Genomic DNA, 23,813 nt, shown 5'->3' on the forward strand with positions numbered 1-23,813 from the left:
GTGGCCAACCATATTAAGACCACAATGAACAGTGTATAAAGAAGATATCTTAAAATGAAATAAGACTTTGAAATGTTCATATACCCCTGTATAGGTTCTCCTTGCATATAGAGGGAATCAAAAATAGCAGCTCGGAATTCCCTCTTATACTTAAAATAATTGGAAATGAAAACAAACTTCTTACAACTTCAAAGGCAACTGTAGGGATTCTTCTTAGAAGTTAGAGGGGGTAATCTGAGCTGCCTGTTGTAGTGTGAGAGATGCATATAAACACCCATTATTAGCTTCCTCTTATCAGAGTAGTTATTAGTCATCAAGACCCTGCCTCTGCAAACACTTCTGCATGTACTTAATTTTACTACTGTGAGTAGTAACTGGAGCATTCGGGGGAGTAAAGTTAAACAAGTGCATAAATATGTGCAGGATCCTGGCCTAAGGTCGCACTATTTATTGAAAGCAGATATAGCAGTTAAATATGTCAAGCCGCTTCCATTAAAAACTTGCTTGTTTTTGTTTAGCATAGGAAATTTTCTTTTATGAAATGACATTCCTCATGAATTGTTACCAACATATGAGTATTAAGAGATTTGTTGATGTGTTTGTAAGCATGCACTGTGTAGCTGTCCTTAAGAATAAAATAAAATAGCCATCTTTGGAGCTTCTGGGATAAAATGTTGGCTACAAAATCCTCTTTCTCTCTCTCATTAAAGAGCAGATTCTTATACGCTTTAAAAATGTTTGCATTAGTTTTCAAGTTTTAATAATTTTGTGTGTGTTTGACTTTCAAGTTTTTGCCATTTGCATGCCAAGTTAATAGGACTGTAAATATGTATACTTTTGGTTGTTCCTTTCACTAACTAAATTTTCATTTTTGTGTGATTGGCAAGGAAAGAAATTTCAGCAACAAATGATTATCATATAGCAATAATATATGACGTGTTGTAATAGTCTGAATAAAGATACTTGAAATGGAGTACAGAATTAAAAAATCATTCTAAAGCTGATTTTTGACTGAGTTTGTATCGGGGTAGAATTAGGAAAACAAAACAATCAAATGGCTCCATTCTCTGAAGAGTTAAAGAACAGCAAAAAATTTGCATTTAAAAAAAAAATACTCGGGACCATGCACTTGAAACAATGTAAAATAATAACCAGAAATAAGCCTGGACCTCGAGTAACTACATGGTCTCTAATTCAAGCAGTTTCAACCCTTTTAGATCAGTGTAGTATATTGAGCATATTATCGATCACTTTATTGTTATGGCTTAATTTGTGATATTTCCAGACCTCAGGCAAATTAGGGCCAGCCTTATCTTTAATCATAATCTAGCTGGTAATATTTATAGGGCACATTTCATTGTATTTAGATTCCTAGGCAATATTTGTGGAAAGATCTTTAAGAAATGCCAGGGTGTGGCAGAAACTGGCAGCATCATTGGCATTTGGCTTTTCCATAGTGAGTGAAAGAAGTCTTGCTTCAGAACAGTGTGCCTTGATCCTTGTCAGTTTCACCCTGTTAATGCTGGGCAGGTGTTGTGTGCAAGAACAGCACTGGCCTAATGCTATGAAAGAAGAAGGGCACTGGTCCCTTGCATCTTAGGTCAGCCAGGGTCTGATTACTGTTGATGTAGTGCCAAAACCAGTAGGACCCCAGAAGTACATGACTGGAGCAAGATTGCTAACTTGAACGAGCTGTATATCTAGTTATCAACGGGAAGATTGTACAACGTGGAACCCTGGGGATGGTGGGGTCAAAAGGAAAAAATGGAGAGGGAACATGAAGACCTCTAGGGGAGCTGAAAGGGGAAGTGGGGGAAAAAAGGAGAGGAGGAATAAAAATCGTTAGGCATAGGAGGAGCTCTTCTTGCTTCTTCTGGAATGAAGATAGGCTAGTTTACTAGTGCAAGCTAATTAAACTAAATTCTCAGTAGAGGTGGAGGGAGGGCATAGAGAATAGTAGATATATGCTTTCTAGGTAACATAGAAGTAAATAAAAGCCAGTTTGGGACTGTATATGCAAATACACAATGTCACAGTGCTGGTGAGACCACATCTATAGTACTGTATGGCATTCTAGGCACTGATATATCACAAATAAGGTAGTACTTACCAACTAGTTGAACCATGCATTGAAAACAATAGAGCTCCCACTTTTGAGGGAGCAAAAGGAACACATGCAGCAGGTAATGAGTGTGCCCCAACTGGATGAAAAGACAGAAAATGAGATGGTGGGTGAATCACCAGGAAAAACTAGATTACTGCAGTGGGAGGAGGATTTCTGAAACAGCTGCACCAAAACTTAAATTCTATGATTGTGGACTCTAGTACTCCTCAGGGCCTTTGGCTTAATCAGTGTAATTATAGACTGAAAAGGAAGTATTTTTAGTGAGATTTTAGTAATTGAGATCTCTAACATGTGCAAACACTTGCAAGCCCTGATCTTGTAACATGACTTTATTAACATTCTATTTAAGAAAAAAAGTCCTGCTAGTTTTACAGCATTAACAAGATTGTTATCATTCAGACTACACAAGTATTCTGACAAGAATATTCCCACTGGAGATTGTTACACCCAGGACAGCTTTAGATCATAGTTTTGGCAGGGATGGAGGAAAGCCCATGACAGTACAGAAGTTTTGTGTCTAAATAAAACCAGGCAAAATAGAAAGATCTTAAGTATAACCATCCATGCAGCCGTAAAGGGATTAATTCATGTGGAAACCATTCTGAATTTTCTTCTGAAATTTGATTTCAAGTATTTTTACATTGAAGGGGGCAAAATTTGCAATGAAAAAATCTAATTGTGTGTGTGTCCCTTGTTCAAGTTTTACATCCTCCTCCTGGTGAGATAGATGCAGAAGTTGAAAACTTAGTAGTTTTCTTAGCACAGAAGCCTATGTTATCACAGTGATCAAGAGTCACTTTTACCCTCTCCAGTTTATTTTTGAAACCTGCTTGTAGTTCTCAGACATGGATCTCACTATGGTTATGCTTTTTATCACATCAGATTACTGTAATGTGCTCCTAATTAGGTTTGCTCAGGAAGCTGATCCAAAACTGCAAATATAGAACACTGCTACCCCCTTGCTTTGCTTCTAATTGTACCAGTCCTTGAGATCTGTAGTGTTATGCCAAAAGATATATTTCAAAGTATAGTATATCAAATAATTCATAAAATAGGCCTTAAGTGATTGCCTCCTGCTCAGCATTTATGATGAGCCCAGTGGTTGCTTGCACTTTGTTTCTAGATTCATACAGGACCAGGTCAGTGGCAGATCTTTGAGTTAAATGTCTTCCTGTAGAACTCCCTTTTAGATGAGGTCCGCTTGAATACTTTCCCAAGCTCTCTGAGGGAAAATTCACTGCGAAATGGGGAGCTCTCACTAATTCTTCAAGTAATGTCTCTATGGGTGCTGTACTTTGATCTAAGGTGAATGTGCATCTGGAGACTTTTGGTAGCAGTGCTCGTTCAGTCGCATATTTGCCTACGCTATCCTCCTGCCCCATACTGAAAGTATGTAGAGCAGTGTTGGACAAACGGCACTCAGTTCCTTCTCAGCCACCTCAGCTTGAGATGGAATGTCTTGCAACGCCTGCTTCATACTAGCTTTTTCTTTAGGGAATAGTTTATAGATTTTCTTATTTTAGATTTCAGTTAGCCCCCTTTTAGTTATTTTTACTAGTTACTATGGTTTTAGGATTTTTTTTATTTTTATTGAGCAGGCTTCTTTGGGACTCCTTGTTCCTCTCCCACCCTCTGGGAGTCTTTGCTTCATCGAAGAATTTTTTTCCCTCACGGCATGGCTAAGTCCCTTGGATCTAAATGTTGCCTTATTTACCAGGGTTCTATCCCAGTTAGTGATGGTCACTCTTACTGTATCTACTGCTTAGGGGACACCCACGTCTCATCAAAGTGTAAAATTTGTTTGGGATTTAAGAATAGGTCTTGAAAGAACAGGAAGATAAAGCTTAGGCTTCTCATGATGGAGTGCTTCCTTTGACCTGCCTCAGACCCAGTCCCTGATACCCTTCCAAGTACAGTGGTCTTCCAATGAGCACAGTGCTCTGTCATCCTGTGCAGCCTGCTCATCCACTGACTAGATCTTCACAGAGAACAAGAAGATGGTACCAAGACTTCCAGAAAGAGGACTTCAAGATCCCCTCAAAGTAAGTTGGTGCCAAGAAGAGTAGGTCACCACAGAGACCTTGTATCCCAGGAAAGGTACTGCTGGGGCTCCAAGCTCTCCTGGTACCAAGAGCCCTGCAGCTAAGGCTTCAGGCACTTCTAAGTCCCTAGGTACCCAGCACCACTCTTTATGAAACCAGCCTTGGTGCCACTTAAGTGTGATCATGGAGCTAGGGATCCTAAGGACTCTGCATCAAAGACAGCGGTACCAACCACAGGGCCTGCTTCCATGTTGCCTGTGGTACCCAATTCTGTGTCACAAATTGATTGCTTAATGCTGTCAAACCCAACGTCACCCTCAGAACCACCTTTCCCTGCAGGGTCCCACCAAGTTTCTGTGCAGATTCACCCCGTACTGCAGGAGTTTAGATTCTCCTGTTTGTCTGGGATGAACCGGAGACACCTCTAGTAATGGATAAGGAAATACTCTTGCTACTGGAGCCTTGTCTGTCACTGGTACCGCCCCATTCTCTGGCACTGCCTGGCTCCTCGTTACCTGCTAAAAGAGACAAGCAACCTCCTTCAATACCACCCCTGTCTGCTTCTCCCGTGGACTATGAGGAAAATAGTTCTTCAGACTCTCAGATTTCCATTGGAGAATCACTCGATTACCAGCCGAGAGCTACCTCTTCTGATATCTTTTCTGAGAGAGAAACTCCAAGACACAGGCAGCTTCATCACTCCTCATTCTGTCTAATATGATCAGTCCTGGGTACCCCCTCCTTTTCATTATGGCTCCTCTCAAAGGTCATATGGGGACCTGTAAGCTGCTTATTGACAACTGTTTTCTGGAGCACCTAGCTGTACCCATGGGGAGCACCCCAGCAATCCTTTGCTCTTCCCATCCCTCTGCATCAGCCTCTACCTCAGAAAGAATCTTTCTAGGAACAAGGTAAAAGGGCTGATGAGGAAGGTACACCACAAAGTAGCATCTGCTCCTTCTCCTCACCCAATGAAGCACCAGTGTTGTCTCTTCCACCCCCCCACCAGTGCAGATTGTTTTAAACAGTTCCAGGAGCTTATGTAAAGGATTGTTGACTCCCTTCACATCCCCTTCATGAGACCTAACAAACTTCTTGACATTCTCCAACTGCCACCTTGTATTAGGTAGCCTTGCTGCTAAGCCAGGATTTACTTGAATCTGTCAAAACCATTTGGCAAATCCCAGCCATCTGACTTCCAACATGTGAAAGAGCAGATAAAAAGTATTATTTTCCTGCTGAGGATTCTGAATTTCTGTTCACACATTCAATACCTAATTCTTTGGTCATCAGTGTTGTGAACAAGTGTAGCAGGCAACACCATTCTAAAGTAACCCTGCATGATAAAGGCCCAAAATGCCTGGTTCTCTCTGGTCTTAAGAGCTACTCTTCTGCATCATTATAGTTCAGAATCAGCAATTATCAGGGCCTCATCACAAAGTATAATCACTCAAACTATGGCACATATAACTCTCATTGAACTTCTGCCTCCTAAACATCAAGAGGAATTTGAGCATTGCAGAGGTCAGTTATTAGTGAGGGACTTTGTTACAGGCCTCGTTAGATGTGGCCAATATGGCAGGTTGCTCTATTTCTGCAGTGGCTGTCATCTGTCGTGCCTTATGGTTGCAATCCTCAGGAATCCCAAGGGAGGTCCAGAACACCATTGAGGACCTTCCTTTTGATTGCTTCAAGCTCTTCAGCAAGTCCACTGATGAATCCTTGCACTCTCTCAAGGATTTGAGTGCTACTGCCACTCCTTTGTGCAAACAAAAGGAGGTTTAGCAGGTCACAGATGGACCAGAGATCCTACCCAGCGCAATTCCCTCCCTCCACAGACCCCTGGAATTGTTTTAAGAACAGCCCCAGGTTTCAGAAAAGAGAACCACCTACCACCACCACCACTATTACTCAGCCATGATTATCATCTAAGCATTAATGTTTTGGTTGAGGGTCCAGAACCACCTCCCCTTCAGAATCTAAAGCTCCATTAGTCTGCCACCTGCTCCTTCTGCCACACCTTTTGGGGATTATCTCTCTCACTTCTGAATTGCATGGGATCAGATTATTTCCAACAGGTGGGTTTTGGAGATTGTAATGTAGGGCTGTTCTATCCATTTCACCTCCATTACCCCACCTAACCTGCCTTTCCCATCCCTTTTTAGGGACCCGCGTCACAAACATCTGCTGACACAAGAAGTCCTATCCCTTCTCAGCATAGGAGCTGTAGAACAAATACCTGCCCAACACAGAGGGAAGAGGTTCTATTCTAAGTACTTCTGGTTCCCAAAAAGAAGGGCAAATGGAGACCAGTTTTAGATCTCAGATTGTTGAACACTTTCATCAATAAACAGACGTTCAGGATGGTGACACAGCTATAGTACCATCTCTAGATCCAGGGGATTGTATTTTCATATTGTGATGCATCCACCTCACAAGAGGATTCTACATTTCGTAGTCAGCCAGGGGCACTTCCAATATCGAGTGCTCCCCTTCGGACTCTCTACTGCCCCCAGAGTATAAAGATTCTGGAGGTGGTAGGTATTCCACTATGTCAGTTGGGAATAATCTTTTTTCCTTATCTCCATGATTGGCTCATCAAAGTCTCCACAACAAAGTTATTTCTGCAGTGAGAAAAGCTATGGCCCTATTCAACAAGCTAAGATGTCAACAGAGAAAGACCACTTTGACACCACTTCATTGAACAGAGTTTTTAGGAGCCACTTCAGATGCCACAAAATCCAGTGCTGTGCTACCTCCAACAGACAGATTTAGAACACTGATTAACCTGATCTCGCAGGTTCAAAGGAACCCATAGATGTCAGCCAGAACTTGTCTGCAGCTCCTAGGTCACGTGGCAGCCTGCACCTTTGTCACACTTCATGCCAGGTTGCATTTACACTGCTTCTAAGGATGATTGAGAACTGTTTACATGCTCAGCAAATACAGTCTGAACAAATTAGTGCCCATCATTCACCAGGTTCTAGAGTTGCTCAATTGGTGGAAAGACCCAGAAGGCAAGGTCTGTGCTGGATTCCCCATCCTTTGCCTCCCGCCCCCCGCCACTGCCACATATCTCTCATAGGGTGGGAAGCTCGTCTTTGAACACATACTATTCAAGGCAAATGAACTGCTCAAGAATCTATTATTCATATCAACCTCTCCTGGAGCTCAGAATGGTGCAAACCAATTTGCCTGCAAGCTCTTCTTTCTCATAAACAAGGGTCAGTGTGTCAAGATCATGACAGACAACAGAACCAGTATGTATTATGTAAATCATCAAGGAGGAGCAAGACTCCTTTACTTTTGTGCAGAAGCAGAACAGCTATGGAACAAGTGTATAGCCCATCAGATTTTCATCTTCGTCTCATACCTATTCGATCTTCAGAACACCATAGCCGATGGCTTGAGCAGACATTTGTGCCAGGATCACAAGTGGGAAGTCAACAACCTGATTCACCATTGTGTTTCTCATATAGGGTTTTCCAGAAATAGACCTCAGTCCTGTCATCAAAAAGGTGTAGAAGGTTCTATTTGAGAGAGGGTCTTAGACCTTCAATCTCTGGAAGACTCGTTCCTCATCGCCTGGTCGAGGAATCTCTTCTATGCCTGTCTTCTGACACTTCTGTTCCTCAGAGTCCTAAACAAAATCAAGCAGGACAAAGCCAAGGTCATTGTAATTACACCAACTTGTCCAAGGCAAATTTGGTTCCTGACCTGGTTCACCTCAAGTCTCGTCTTCCTCTACAGTTACTGATCATTCTCAACCTGATAACTCAGAATTCAGGGCATGTTCTTCACCCCAGCTTGAACACTCTGTGGTTCAAAACTTGGTTTCTAGATGGTTCTGGTATAGTGGTCTCCTGTTTTTGAGAGTGGTATAAGAGATTTTGTTGAATAGCAGAAACACATCAACTAAAAAATGAGAGATTTCACCATTAGTGTACCCAACAGCACTTGTCCCCTGTCTGTTCTTCCCTTCTGGATGTCTTAGATTACTTGTTGGACTTGAAGAATTTCAGTCTCTCTTGAGTTCCATTAAAATTTGTTTGGTTGCTATCACAGCTTTCCATTCCCATATTAGGGAGTTTTTGGTGTTAGCTCACCTTACCACTTCCAGATTTATCAAAGTATTAGTTAACCTTTTCCTATATGTAAGGAACCCACTGCTGGGTGGGACTTTAAATTTGGTCCTCAGCTTTCTGATGAAGCCATCCTTTGAGCCACTAGCTAAGTGTTCCTTTCTGTGATTGTGTATAAAGTCTGTATTTTTAATAGCTTTCATCTCTGCTAGGAAAATCGGCAAGTCTAGCTGCCAGTTTTTCACCCCAAAGCCTCATCTGATTAGGTAAGAAACCCCCTGCGCACCTTGGATATGAGGAGGTATTGGCCTTTTATTTGCACAGGGACTAGCCTCTTTAGGGCCTCTCCTAGACTCTCTCTTTCATGGACAGAATTAAAGGGGCTTCTCTTTCACCCAAAGACTGTCCAAGCAGGTTTCTGGTTGTATCCTTTCCTGCTACGTGATTGCTAATGTCCAGCCTTTTCTAGACTTACAGACGTTCCACCAGACACTGGCCTATTTCCATTGCGCTGATGAAGAATACACTCATTGCAGTAATAGGCAAAATAGTCACATGGGCCTTGGTTCACATCTTCTCAAAACATTATGCCTTAGTACATGCCTCTGGGGTGAATGCTGCCTTTAGGACTGCAGGTCTGCATGCAGTCTTAAACCAGGCTCCAAAGCACCAAAACGTGGTGCACTGCTCAAGAGCCACCTGAAATGGAGCACCCATAGGGATACTGTTCAAAGAAGACTGAGAGGTTACTTGTCTTGAACAGTAACGGGTTCTTTGAGATGTTTGTCCTTATGGGTGTTCCACTATCCACCCTTCTTTTCCCCTGCTTTGGAGTCTTGTCTTGATGGGGCATTGCAGTAGAGAAGGAACTGAGGGTGGTTCATCCAACACTACTGTATACACCCTACGTGCAAGGCACAAGGGTAGCTAAGAGTGCCTATGAAGACTGAATGGGCACTGCTACCAAAAGTCTCTGCTCAAAGGTGTGTGGGGTACTTGCAGACCTGAAGTGGAGCACGCATAGGGACAAGTATCTTGAAGAACTCCTGTCACTGTACAGTGGAAGTAACTTCTCCTTCCCTGATCCTTTTCCCAGAAATCATTGCTGCCCAGCCTATGAGTCCACAGGTCTCTCTGGGAATTGCTCCTTTCCACGATTTCTTCATTCTAACCTAAACCAAGATCAGTGCCATATCTGTACTATAGCCTTCTTGAAAGGGCAGGCGTGTCCTGTTACTATGAGCAATTTCCCAACACTGCTTCTGTAAGCGCTCAGAAAGGAAAGAACAAATCTATGAAGAACCACCTTGTTCACAGCAGCAAGATCCCAGAAGAGATTAAATAAATTGTATAGGTTATCATTATTACAGAAAGTAATCAGTTAAAGAAAAGCATGACAAATGGCACTACTTTACATTTGTATAGCACCTTTCATCCTGAGAAATGTCAGAAGCGCTTCATAAGCTATATGTGTGCTTTTTCTATTACAGTGCTAATTACTCTTATATGGAGGTTGCTAGCATGCTGGCACACAGCATGTTCTACAACAGTAGATCCGAAAAAAGTATGCCCAAGAACAATGGGACAAAATACTTGACTTTTATTTTTTTAACGCATTTTCCAAAAGAACATACTACAGTATGTAACCAATCCTTCTAGATAGCTATTCTATTCCATATAGGTTCTTAAACACTCCTCACCACTGTAATATCTGAATGCCGTCCAGCAGTGCATTAAGTGACTGGACTAATACCTGCCATATGCTGTTTGCTCTCATCCTCTCCCCAGGGGAAGAAGTGTGTATGGTGGAGTGTCTTGTTTTGAGAGGAGGGAGTTTTTTCTTTTGTTTTTCCTTTGTGGGAAAGGAGAGGCTATATACCTGTTCCTGTGTATTTGTTAGAAAAGGCCAAGTCAAAGAAATGTTCCTTGCACTTGGAGCAGAAGGTGGCAAGGTTTATGATGGTCCTAAGTTCTGGGCATGAGCGGCAGGTGTCATAGCCCAGGGGAGGCTAAGCCTCCCCAAACAGGCCAACCCACCGCCTTTGGAGTGTCTCCTGTGCTCTGCCCAGAAGACGCCGGTCCTGCTCTTCCCCAGGCCCTGTCGCCAGGCGGAAGGGGAGCTCTTGGGATGGGACCTTGGGGGAGTAAGGATGGAATGTGGGCAGGGCCTCGGGGAGAGGAGGCTGAGTTGGGGTGGAGCAGTGGTCAGGACCACAGTCCCCCACACCCAGCCTCTCCATATGCTGGAGGCACATGCAGCTCCTGATTCTGGGGGGTGGGGCGGCTGGAGTGAGGGGGGGAAAGAGTTCATTCCGTTATGGCAGAGTGACCCCCCAGAAAGTTCTGTCTCCCACACAGATAAAAGCTTTACACTTCCTGTAGAGAGTTCCATTGTGCCAAAGGAAGAGTTGTTGTTGACCACAGTCTTTCTTCTGCACTTTGATGTACTTCCCATTTCACAGGGTAGATCAGAACGTGCTAGGGAACTCTGTGCACAGCAGCAGGATCCAGATGAACAGTTAGTACATGGCAGACTTGTGTGGGGTAGATTTACATCCCAACTTGCCATGGACTAATTGTGTAGAAAGTTTTATCTTTTTGAAATAATTATTGTTTCTTGCCATTGGAATGAGAATGCACAAAGCAAATGAAACTAGCTTAAATACTCTCTAAATTTGGAATGTAGCCGTTATCAGCTAGTGCAAAATTTTACTAGCTGAAAATGGAGAGTATTTTCAAGTTATACTATGTAATAATTGGACAAAAAAAGTAATAGGAAGCAGGCCCTTTGATACAAATTATTGCCGATCTCTCTCTCTATTGTTGTAACCTGACATTATCTGCAAACAATAACCAACTTCTTAACAAATGCTGGAATAACTTTTACTTTTGGAGAGTATATTCTGAGAAACTGTATCCCTTCTAGTCCTGTACTTTCATTCTGTATAGTTAGTGTGTATGTATTTATAAAAATTGAATTTGAATTAAGTAATATCTTTCTTAAATAAATACAAATATTTTCTTGATTTAAACTTTATTAACTTTACTAAATTAAAGCATGCTTCAGATTTAAACTTGATTTAAATCTGAAGCATGCTTTGTGGGAGTTTGGTATTGGGGTTATTGAAGGTGCCTTTTGTTTGAGATTGGCTAAGTCAAATAGATGATTGAGGTAATTCTCAGATAATTGGGGCAAGATGCACATCATCCCCACAGATGCACATCATATATTGCAGTGTTTCTTGGGGTTACTGGTAGATTTTAAAGGGGAAAAATAGTAATTTGGCCATGTGGACTGCATATGTAAGGAGAGAATAATAAGGTCTCTTGTGTTTGAGCGTGTACTGTTAGAAAAAATAGTATCAACTTGATAATTGTGGTTTGTAAACAGTATTTTATTACTTAGATGTTTCGACAGATTTTCTGCTTGGAATGAATATTTTCCGTGTACTTGAGGTCTGCTTTTGCTATCCCAATAAGTAAATATGTTCTGACTACAGGGTGAAAATCCCTTGAAACTAGAAACCTACTTTCCACGAGTGCTGAATTCGACTTAAAAGTGTCTTTGAAATTTGTTAGACTCCCTAATTTTAAAAAAAAAACCCTCTGAACTATGGTTCTGTTTTGTCCCTACATGGAAGAGATCTCTTGTTTTTGGAGTATAATCAGACATCTGAAAAAAATCTTATCTTCCCTATCTCCCAAAATTTGTTTTTTAAACCTTTTTTGTGGTGCTGCTATAAGAGTCACAGTAAACATCATTATAGTGCCATTTTAATCCTTGAGGTACAGGAAGTCATCTGCATCCCCGGCAGAACCCTGTGGAGGATTCAATTTCCACATTCCCACAAACTCCGAAGGCCCTATGTTTCTGTGTACTGGGAACTGGATAGAATTTTTTTCTGGACATTACTATTTAATAAACACCAAAAGGATTGTTAAACAATGAGAGGTATTCCCCCAAACTCCTGCTTAGTTACTTTAACGTTGTTGTACTCAATAGCTTGGACGCTTAATCTTCAGTATTAAATGACTAAGAAAAGTTGTAAATGCTTTAAAACCATAGCTGTAGCTGCAAGAGCAATTTACCGCTTTTCTATATGTCATGTTATATTATTTCATACGGTGGTGTCAATGCAGAACTCCCTGTAAAAGATAGTGGCTAAATTACAGTGTTTTATGTAGTGTTCACCTCAGATCTCCATGACTATAATAAGTTGGCAACTGTATGTCTCTTCTGGTTGTTCTTAGTCTTAAAAATATATATACAAATTAAAATATATTTTTGAAATATTTCTGCTATAGGGATAAACACCTGGAATAAACTGGCTTTTGTAAGGTGAAAGAGTCTTGGAACATAAATCAGCGTCATACAAGCAATATAATGCAAGACACTCAGTCTAAAATAGTCGAAAGAAATATTCAGCTATCGTAATCTTAGATTTTTGCACTCGTAAGGCTTCCGAAGATAAGAAATTAAAGGTTTCATAACATCAGGCTCTGCATTTTCCTATTTCAGTATTACAGGCAGATTATTCCAAATGTTTGGGGTTATAACTCCAAAAGCCATAGTCTGTATTAGGTGCAGGTAAATAAAAATTAATAGACTGGGTCGAGCAAAGGGCATGTTTGGAGATTGTGTTTGATAAGTGAGCATAAGCTCTTGTTGCTAAGTTATGAATAGATTTTATACAATGTGCCTTTGCTTGGAGAGACTTTGCCAATTAAGTCAATTGTAGTGTCATATTGTTCACATATTGTAGGGTCCCAAGTTCACATGTAAATAGAGGCCTGCAGAGTATTATGTAATATTTCTAGCCTCTGTGGTACTACTGTATGTATGCTGATACAACAGCATACCAGAATGGATAATAGGTACTGTAGAACAATCTGCTTCCTTGCAGGCTCATTTAGCTCAATCATAGATGGTTGAAAACAACAATTAATAAAGTTTTATCTCATATGATAGAAGATTCCAATTTTTTGCTTGCACTGGTTGAAGCCAATACTCCAAAATCCATATAGTAAAATCTGAAAGCCATCTAGTTCTTTTTCATCAGTTGAGCTGCTTGGTGGTTGAGGTTGGGTTCTGAAGCTTTTATAAGTTAGGTTAGCAGTGCACCATTCAATATTAATAAATATAATGGAAATATTAAAATTTTCTTCTTCCTCTAATCCACCAGCTGAATTGACATATGTGACAGTGTGTTAGTTGCTAAGGCCCTGCATAAAAATGCCAGGCAATTTCTGCAGACTCACTGGCAACCAGATTAGGAGAGTTTTGTTATCACCAACCCAGAAGAATAAAAGGACTTAGTGTGCTTTACTAAGGGTTTGTCTACACTTGTAATGCTACAGCAGCACAGCTGTAGCGCTTCATTGTAGATGCTACCTACACCAATGGGAGGGATTCTCTAATTAGCCTAGGTAATCAGCCCCCCCAAGAGGTGGAAGCTAGATCAATGGAAGAAGTCTTCTGTCGACCTGGCTCTGTTTACATGGCGACTTAGGTTGGCTTATCTATGCCGCTTAGGGATATGGATTTTTCACACCCCAGAGCAACATAGTTAAGGTGACCTAATTTTCTAGTCTACACCAGGTCTAAGGCAGAGGAACTAGGGAAAATAGGGGCAGGAAAGGGTTCTACAGGGAGCAACTCTAGAAATTGCCAAGGTCAAGAGCAAGCTTTGGCTGAAGTTTGCTGCTACTTAAGCTAACAATAAAGGAAAAACAAGGGAGGGGGTAAGTATGGACCTGTTCAGATTGGGCGTGTACGTACTGTATTAGGAGCAGGGTAGGAATATCACATACTTACTGTTGGTTATTTGCTCTCTGAGTCAGAAAAACACATCCAGATGGAAAATAAAACGTTGATCCCATTGTAAACCTCAACTATACCCTCTCCAAAGTTTTCAGTGCTCAGTTCAGTGCAACAACAAGGATGTTGTGGTTTCAGCAACGGCATCTGGAAAAAAAATAATCCAAGTAACTTTTAAGGCTATGTATTTCATTTCCAAGTGATGCATTTTTGGACGGGGTCAAAAGTAGATAAGAACCTGAGTGGGGGAAGCAGTATTAACATGTAGCTCTTGCCCCTCCCTCTTCAGTGTGGCTTTATAAAAAATTTGACTAGTAATTTGAGGTTATAACCTTCAGAGGTTAGGTCCTTTTCAGGTTCTAGAAAGCAGTCCTTTCCATTTGTAGATTTTAAAATAATCTTTATACGTAAGCTTTTAAAATATAGTATACTTGTACCATATGAAACACACAGAACAATGAGTAAGAATAACAATCTGCTCTACTGATTTTGAAGGCGTATTACAGCAGAGTTTAGGGAAAGCCAACTAGTGGAAAAATTGTACTAAGAGGACTAGAAACTTGGACGAGTTACACCACCAAGGTTATGATTCTCTAAATAAATGGTATCAAGAAACTGGTAATCAATTGTAAGCTCTTCAAGTTTTTAACTTATCTACCTTGGTGTTGTAAAGCACCTAGCACAACAGAGCCCCAACTCTGATTGGAGTTTTTGGGCACTCTTGTGATATAAGTAATAGGTTTTGCATTCTTTTTTCAACAGGTTCAATATCAGAGACAAACTCTGTAGATTATCATCTTTCTGAAGCAGTTATAGTCAGTCTTTTTCTAGCCTATGACGTCATAGAATATTTAAATAGAACTTAATTTTTAACAAGCTGTTTGGTAATTTATTTACCAGAATAACTAAGTCTAATCCTACTACTCTTTCCAAACCCTCTTTACTGCAAAAGCACTGAACCTTTGGTCCTTACTAGAGTGTGAAATGTGTTTAGTATGGAATGTGCTTACTATTTAGAGTAAAGTCTCTAACTAAATCCTCAAACTATTACTTCTAAAATATTTGCTTTATCTGTTAATTTGCCAACAGATTGGCAGGGCTTCAGCCCTCAGTATTCTTATAGAGCCTGATCCAAAGCTTATTGAAGTCAATGGATGTCCTTTGAATCAGGCCCATGACTTATGCATGTGTTCTTTGAGGCAGATTCCTGGATCCTCACTGTTGTCCTTTTCTCTCTACCTTTCCTCACTGTCTTTAGTGTTCAATCTCCAAGCCAAAAAAGAAAGAAGTCTATTATTTCTTTAATATTTTATTGGAAAAAATTGTGTTAGAATAATCAGAGTACAAGAGCAATGAAATTCTAACAAATGTAAAACTAAGCACAGCGTCTTGAGTGAGAAATAAATGTTTCTGGTGAAAATCAGTTTCAAAAAGCAATGATTGCATACGAGCTATTGCATTCTTTTTTTATTAGAGAGGTAATTAAAGGTCTGTTTGCTTTTTTTAAACTCTTGTTGAGGTTAAGCCACAAATGCCAAATTCTGACTCGTGATTTTTCTGTTGTCAAAAACCGTTGTGCCTTTTGCAATCATACCAAGCTTCATGGTTGTAAGGGGTGGTTAGCAACATAGTTTAATGTCTGAGAATTGTTTTCCAATGAGATAAGCAATGTCAGGTTTTCTTCCCAATATTTAGGGTTTTAGTAAGGTTTCACTCTTCTGATATCTCTTAGGGTACAAGTAGGGCCCTACCAAGTTCACGGCCATGAAACACGTGTCATGGACTGTGAAATATGGTCTTTTGTGTACTTTTGCCCTATACTATACAGATTTCATGGGGGAGACCAGGATTTCTCAAACAGGGGTTCCCAATTCAAAAGAAGGTCATGGGGGGTGGAGGGTCACAAGGTTATTGTATGGGCGTCATGGTATTGCCACTCTTTCTTTTGCACTGCCTTCAGAGCTGGGTGGCCAGAGCTCGGCAGCTGCTGGCCAGGCACCCAGTTCCGAAGGCAGTCCCCCACCAGCAGCAGCAGCACAGAAGTAAAGGTGGCAATACTAAACCATGATATCCTTACTTCTGTGCTACTGCTGGTGGTGGCGCTGCCTTCAGAGCTGGGCTCCCAGCCAGCAGCTGCCGCTCCCTGGCCACCCATCTCTGAAGGCTGCACTGCCACCAGCAGTAAGGGTGGCAATACTGTGATTCCCTTACAGTAACCTTGGGACTCTCCCACAACTCCCATGTGGGTTAGGACCCCTACAGTTACAACACTGTGAAATTTCAGATTTAAATATCTGAAATCCTGAAATTTACAATTTTTGAAATCTCATGACCGTGAAATTGACCAAAATGGGCCATGAATTTGGTAGGGCTCTAGGTATAAAATAAGAATATCAAAAAGAAAAGCTAGAAGGATGGGGAGCTACCAAAGGGTATGTCTGCTGTAGCTAGGACTAGGCACATGCTTTGCAGCATGAGTAGACAGACGTGCTAGCTCTGCTGGAGCTAACATGCTAAAAATAGCAGGATAGCCAGGGAAGCACAGGTGGCGGCTCAGTACATAGCAATCTGAGTACATACCCAAGGTCTCTAGGTAGGGCTGTACTCAGCCAGATAGTCCATCTATGCTACACACAGGCTATGCTGATATTTTTAGCCTCCTAGCGTGAGAAGAATTAGTGCATGTCTGTCTTCCTGCTCTCAGAAGCACGCTTCGAGCTGTGGTATAGACATATCCATAGACAGCATTCTCCCATACGGATATATTGTAGTTGTTAATTCTCTCTCATGGGGATCCTCTTTTTCCATCAGGCTTAGAACTGGCTGGGATTTTCAGCATTTTTCAAGTGTCAAAGACAGATAATAGTTCTCCTCCCCCAGTACAGTGTTTGTCTGTGGCCTCGAAAGGTATGCAAAGTGAACTGCACTGACATTATGCCCCTCTCTGCTTCCATGCTTGAAGGCAGAGGTTTGCTCAGCAGCTCTCCAAGTTTTTTGAGGACTTTTTTGACATTGTTTCCTTCGCCCTCTCCCTTTAGCTTTGTCCCTAAACTATGGGACAAGCTATGCCTCTTTGGAATGAAGACAGGGACTCAACCTAGTATAAGATTCTGAGCTGCTTACGCAGCTAAGCAGGGCCCAGTTGGCAACATCAAAGTGTTCCTGTTCCCACATTTGCTGTCATATGCTCTCATTTTCCCCAGCCTAGTTCATTCTTTCTCTACTTCTGCAGCCAGCAAGCCTCAGGTCGGTCAGCAAAGAACTAAATTTGTGCTATGTGGCATCCCCACAAAGTGCCATGGTGTCTAGCTCCTATTGCTAAGAATATTCCAGGGAGGGCCTTAGCACTAGTGCCTTTCACCCTCTTTCTGGACTCACTCTTTTGTATCAACTCTAAGTAGTTTATTGACCCGCAAATGGTTAAAAACCAAATTAATTTTTTGCTGTATTATAGTGTAACTGCTTCACTTACACTATGGAGCTTTACTATCTTTTTTGAAGCATCTTGTACTGGCTACTATTTGAGACAAGCTTTTGGACTAGACAGGCTGTTGGTCCATTTTAATATGGCAGTTGTTATATTTGTATGAGACAACTAAATCAATTAATTATGTACTTCAAGTGGAAATCCTATTAAGAAAGAATTTTTGTTATTGAACCCACAGTTGCTGTTATGCATCAGCAGCTCAATAGTGATGTTAATAGTATACCAACAATTCAGTTTTTAGTTTGATAGGTATAGACTGGCAGAATTCATAGTTTCCTAAGTTGCCAGTGTATGTTTTAAAATTCCATTGGATTTCGATGATAATGCTTGTAAATTTGGTGCTCCCAGTTGATAATTTCCTTAAATATAGACATACGGGTAAAGCTGAGACTGTGGATTAATCATGATTTTTAAACAATATACAGAGTAGCTCATATACAATAGTTTGGCATAGGCAGCATGACACATTTATGGAGAAAATGGTGTGTTAAAGCTGTGGTTCTCAATCAGGAGTCTGGGGTGTCCCTGGGGGGCCATGAGCAGGTTTCAGGGGGTCTGCCAAAATAAACCAGAGAGCAGAGCTGACATTAGACTCACTGGAGCCCAGGGCAGAAAGCTGAAGCTTAAGCCCCGCTACCCGGGGCTGAAAGCCAAAGCCCGAGCAGTTTAGCTTTGCAGGTCCTCCTGTGGTATGCGGCCCCAGGCAGTTGCCTTGCTTGCTTGCTACCCCCCTAATGCAGGCCTTGGCTTTTAATCTACTGGATATGCAGAAAAACAGTTGTTGTGGCACAGGTGGGCCATGGAATTTTTATAGCATGTTGGAGGGGCCTCAGAAAGAAGAAGGTTGAGAATCCCTGTGTTAATGGATGTGTAATTACATTGAAAGATATATATGTTTTGAAGTGGATCAACAATATGCTTTAGTGGTTATTTATTCAAGGAACATTTAGTAAAAAACATCACCTTTTTCTGAAAGAACCACCAGTGTGTTCATTAGCTGTAAATATTCAGTACTATGTACATTATACAGATTCTATTTCATACTATGTCCATAATAGTTGACATTAGTGAGAATGCAGGAGTATGAGAACCTCAACAAGTTAATCCAAGTAAGCTGGGATGGCAGCTATATATTTATATCCAAGTTAAGGTTCAAGGTGATGGAATCCTATACTGCTGATGGCACCTTAGAGACTAACAAATTTATTTGAGCATAAGCTTTCATGAGCTACAGCTCACTTCATCAGATGCATGCAGTGGAAAATACAGTAGGGGGATTTTATATACACAGAGAACATGAAACAATGGGTGTTACCATACACACTGTAACGAGAGTGATCAGGTAAGGTGAACTATTACCAGCAGGAGAGAAAAAAAACCTTTTGTAGTGATAATCAAGGTGGGCCATTTCCAGCAATTGACAAGAATGTGTGAGGAACAGTGCGGGGGGGAATAAACATGGGGAAATAATTTTACTTTGTGTAATGACACATCCACTCCCAGTCCTTATTCAAGCCTAATTTAATGGAAAGGAAATGATGCGCAAAAACATTAATTTCTGCAAAATTCTGCATTGCACAGTAGCGTGGAATTCCCCCAGGAGTAACATATTAAGTTGATATTTTGAAGATCCCCAGAGGAAGGTAATAAAAATTGTTTGAGAGAGTAGAATTTGTGTGGGTGAAATTTTATAGACTGGAATTATTAATTTGAACAGGAGACAAATGAAGGAGATTTGATGAAGTATCCAAAGTACCAGAAAAAAATGAAAACTGACCAGCTGCAACTAGGAGAGACGCATTGGGTTCCTCTTGGGATAATGTCCCAAAATGTATTGTTAAATTTTGGGAGAGTTTATACAAATTGAAATCATTGATAGGTCCCATCACAAGAGTAATCCCATTAACGTAATTGGGACTAATCAGTTATTTAAAATTAAGTACATGTGTAAGTGCTTTGCTGAACTGGAGCCAAAAATGTGACAAATAGCTAGTGGGAGCAATGATCATCCCTCATTATGGAAGTTTTTTTGTTTCTACTGTAAGCTTCCCAGCATGGTGCTCTTTAGTGTGTCTCTAAGATAAACAGGTTTCAGAGTAACAGCCGTGTTAGTCTGTATTCGCAAAAAGAAAAGGAGTACTTGTGGCACCTTAGAGACTAACCAATTTATTAGTTTATTCTGACAAGTATCCATTTATGAAAGATGCTAATGGAGGAAAACAGCAGGAAGGTTTGCAGCAGTGCAGGCCTGTCTCTTCACTACTGTTCACTGTCTAAATTATTTATTTGGATAGTTTTTCTGGAAAGCAACTGACAGGAAGTGATTTTGTGCTTCTATACTATTTCTGTGGAAAGTCAACTATTTCTTAATTTCATTTTGTTTTAATTTATAAGCACATCCTTGTGCAGTTATGTCCATGTGCTTCTTTCTCTCTCCCATTAAACGTACCATAATCAGATAGCCAAAAGTTTTTACTTCCAAGACACTGATTGAATTTAGTTGCTGGATTTTTGCTATATTATTATTTTAGATTGCCTTTGAAACTCTGCTCTCCGTAAAATACATACTCATGGCTAAATCCCTTCAGAGAGAGAGTGTGTCTGTGTTTCCCAACAACGAAGTTCTCAGTTCCCTCCAGAACCAGTTTCTGGCATAATGGAATAGCATCGCAGATTGTGCCCTATCCCAGGAGACGTGTAAACCTTTGTGATGGACATATCTGCCATAGGTGCGTGGAAGAAAGATTTCACAAATTGTACTCAAGCTTCAGTTTCCTATTTGGCAGCACAGTTATCTAATTCCTGAGTGACTATGCTGTGCTAGTGTTCTTTGATCTAATTTGTTCCTGTTAGTAACATACATGTAAATGCAAGAAGAGAACCAGTTAGGGGAAAAGAAAATTGATAGAATCTATAAAGAGACCAACAGTGTACTTAACTCGACTGTATAGGTTCTAGTTATCTCTCCAACATGTAAGTATGCATCTTGTACAAATATGTTATGAAGAAGCAGCTAATTTTATAAACCTTAGGGTATTTTATATTAGAGGGCAGGAGTGAGCCCTGTGTAGTAAAGATTATATCCATGTATGTTTGTTCCACGATCAATGCATTTCTCTATTACTGGGGAAAATTGTTTAAATTGACAATATTTCTCCATTAACTTGGTAAATTAATTGAGTTGTCGGGTGTTGTTATAATCTGTTGTATGATGATATTGTGAATGACTGACTATTATAAGACATGTACAAGGGAATAGACTTGAGGTTGCTGAGGGAACCGTTACTCCTCCCTGACTTTTGTGTGATTGCAATATCAAATATAACATTGTTGAAATAATTTTGTACACTTCTTTTCCTTGTATTTTTTAGATAAAATTAAGGTTGAAAGTATGTGTAAATAATTTAAGGGTAGCAATACTTACAAGAACAGTCCTTTTACTGTGAGTAAATGCTGTGTTCAGTTCTGATCTTCCCATTTGAAAAGCCAAAACAAGTATGACATGCTATTCTTGTGTCACAATGTAAGTGGTTAATAGACTTAATTGTAGCATTGCTACTGTGGTCTGAGAGTGGTTTGGTAGACTTTCAGCAAAGGCTTACAGAAAATCCCCAATTGCAAGGCTACTAAGAGGAGAGGGGCTGACAAACCTCTGAAGGCTCGCTGATGAATTTGCCCCTCGTTCAGACTAGAAATTGCAAGGTTGATATAAACATGATGGTGAAGATGAAGCCATTGCTAAGTAAACTTAAAGGAAATAAATATCTATGCAAACTTTAAATGGGTATCTTCTGGTCTGTAGTCTGCTTTTGATACTTGGGATTTTTGGTTTTATGGTTTTTGTGGTGAGTCTTTTTGTGGAAAACCTACAGTTGTTAAGGAATTGCCTCAATTTCAGATGTTGTGGATCTTCATGCAAGCTCTGGAGTGTTTAACATTTTTTTGTTTGTAATAGTTTTCCAGTAAGGGAATTCCAATAATATTGTGTTCTCCGACTATCTTCAGTACTGAAAAAGTAAAACATCCAGTGAGTGGAGATTATCTGCATAGTAACAATTTTCTCTTCTTTTTCTTCTGACATGTTCCTGAATCTCTCACTTGTTCATCGGGATGAACATTTGGGCCTTGGGAATTATAGAGCCTATTGTGAAGAATGGCAGGCCTCCGACGTCTCACAGTATGCACTCATTTCTTCACCAATACACGGGATCTTTCAAGAAACCCCCTTTACGGAGACCACATAGCGTTATAGGAGGCAGCCTTGGCTCTTTCATGGCAATGCCTAGGAATGGAAGCAGATTAGGTAATTTACTATTTTGATCATTTATATATTAAGATAATATCCATATTGGTTCTTCACAGCAGATACAGTTCTTATACTTTAGTTCTAAAGCTGTTCTGGGAATGCAAAAGTGTTGCTAAGTTTGTCATAGAAACAAGACTTTAAATTGTTGAATGTCTCATTTAAGATTTTAAAGAAGACAATTGAAAAAAGAGCATACAGAGTGTTATTTCATGGAAATCGCCCAAGTATCCCTTTAATGACATGTAACAGTTACAAAACATTATCTATTTTAGTGACATCTAAGGCACCTATGATCACAGTATTTAAAAACTCACAGAAGGTACATTAATTGAACATGCCAGAAATTAAGGGCTCTTTGGCTATTTGAGTTGGAAAAAAAATGTGGAATGTGTTTTAACTTTTAAGAAATCTAAGTAAAGAACCATCAGTTAATTCTTTTAATCATAATCACAGCTTGTGTAAATCTTTTTGTTTTGATCTCAGCAGTTGTTGTGATCTTACTCTTTGTGGCAAATAATGATTTTTTTTAAATTTATTCAGTAGTTTGTTATATTGCTGGCCCTAGGCCACCATCAATTTTGTACACTGGCAAATAAAGCCAATTGCTATGAGCACTTTGTAATAATTTAAATTATTTTTATTGAGTTCTTAGTTGGTACTAGGGCTGTCGATTAATTGCAGTTAACTCATGCGATTAACTAAAAAAACTGTTAATATAATAGAATACCAGTTGAAATGTACAGTATTAAATATTTTGGATGTTTTTCTACATTTTCAAATATATTGATTTGTATTACAACACAATACAAAGTGTACAGTGCTCACTTTATATTATTATTTTTATTACAAATATTTGCACTGTAAAAATGATAAACAAGAAATAGTGTTTTTCAGTTCACCTCATACAAGTACTGTAGTGCAATCTCTTTATCGTGAAAGTACAACTTACAAATGTAAATTTTTTTGTTACATAACTGCACTCAAAAATAAAACAATGCAAAACTTTAGAGCCTTCCAGTCCACTCAGTCCTACTACTTGTTCAGCCAATTGCGAAGACAAACAATTTTGTTTACATTTACGGGAGATACTGCTGCCTGCTTCTTATCTGGCACGTAAATACCTTGCGACACTGGCTACAACAGTGCCATGCAAACGCCTGTTCACACTGTCAGGTTACATTGTAAATAAGAAGTGGGCAGCATTATCTCTAGCAAGTTGTAACCAAACTTGTTTTATCTGAGCGATTGACTGACCAAGAAATAGGACTGAGTGAGCTTGTAGGCTCTAAAGTTTTGCATTGTTTTATTTTTGAATGCAGTTAGTTTTTGTACATATATCTACATTTGTAAATTCAACGTTCATGATAGAGATTGCACTACAGTACTTGTATTAGGTGAATTGAAATATACTATTTCTTTTTGTTTTTTACAGTGCAAATATTTGTAATCAAAAATAAATATAAAGTAAGCACTGAACACTTTTTGTATTCTGTGTTGTAATTGAAATCAATACATTTGAAAATGTAGAAAACATCCGAAAATATTTAAATAAATGGTATTCTATTATTGTTTAATGGCCCAATTAATTGCAATTAATTGTTTTAATTGCTTGACAGCCCTAGTTGGTACTAGGAAAAAAAGGATCAATTGAGAATTAATGCGAATTGTATTAATTTTTTGCTTTTCTCCCTTCCCTTCTGAACGTAGTGCCAAATGAAAGTAGCAGGTTTCTCCAAGGCTAGAACTGTGCATCTTTGAAATTAGAATGGAACTATCTATAGTTTACTGTGTTCTGTAATATTAACTGTTCCCTTTCAGCCTTACTGTTCTACTCTCTGCCTCTCCCTCCTAACAACACAGTCCAGAGTGTTTCTGCCTCTGACTGTGGAACTGTGCAGCTGGTGCCATCATAGGAGAGAGTAGGATTTCCCTCCTCTGCACAGTCTGCAGGGA

At 39.9% G+C, this 23,813-nt stretch overlaps 1 protein-coding gene across 3 annotated transcripts in view; it reads left to right on the forward strand.

The window, feature by feature from the left end:
- Nucleotides 1-23,813, forward strand: part of CDK17 (cyclin dependent kinase 17) — a 190,035-nt gene that overhangs the window by 93,146 nt on the left and 73,076 nt on the right. For all 3 annotated transcript variants that reach the window (XM_073327478.2, XM_073327480.2, XM_073327479.2), the window contains exon 3: nucleotides 21,693-21,857. In XM_073327478.2, the coding sequence (XP_073183579.1) occupies nucleotides 21,693-21,857 (165 nt within the window). The remainder of the gene's footprint in view (nucleotides 1-21,692; nucleotides 21,858-23,813) is intronic.

The sequence above is a fragment of the Lepidochelys kempii genome, chromosome 1 (assembly GCF_965140285.1).
Source record: "Lepidochelys kempii isolate rLepKem1 chromosome 1, rLepKem1.hap1, whole genome shotgun sequence".
Classification (NCBI taxonomy): Eukaryota; Metazoa; Chordata; order Testudines; family Cheloniidae; genus Lepidochelys; species Lepidochelys kempii.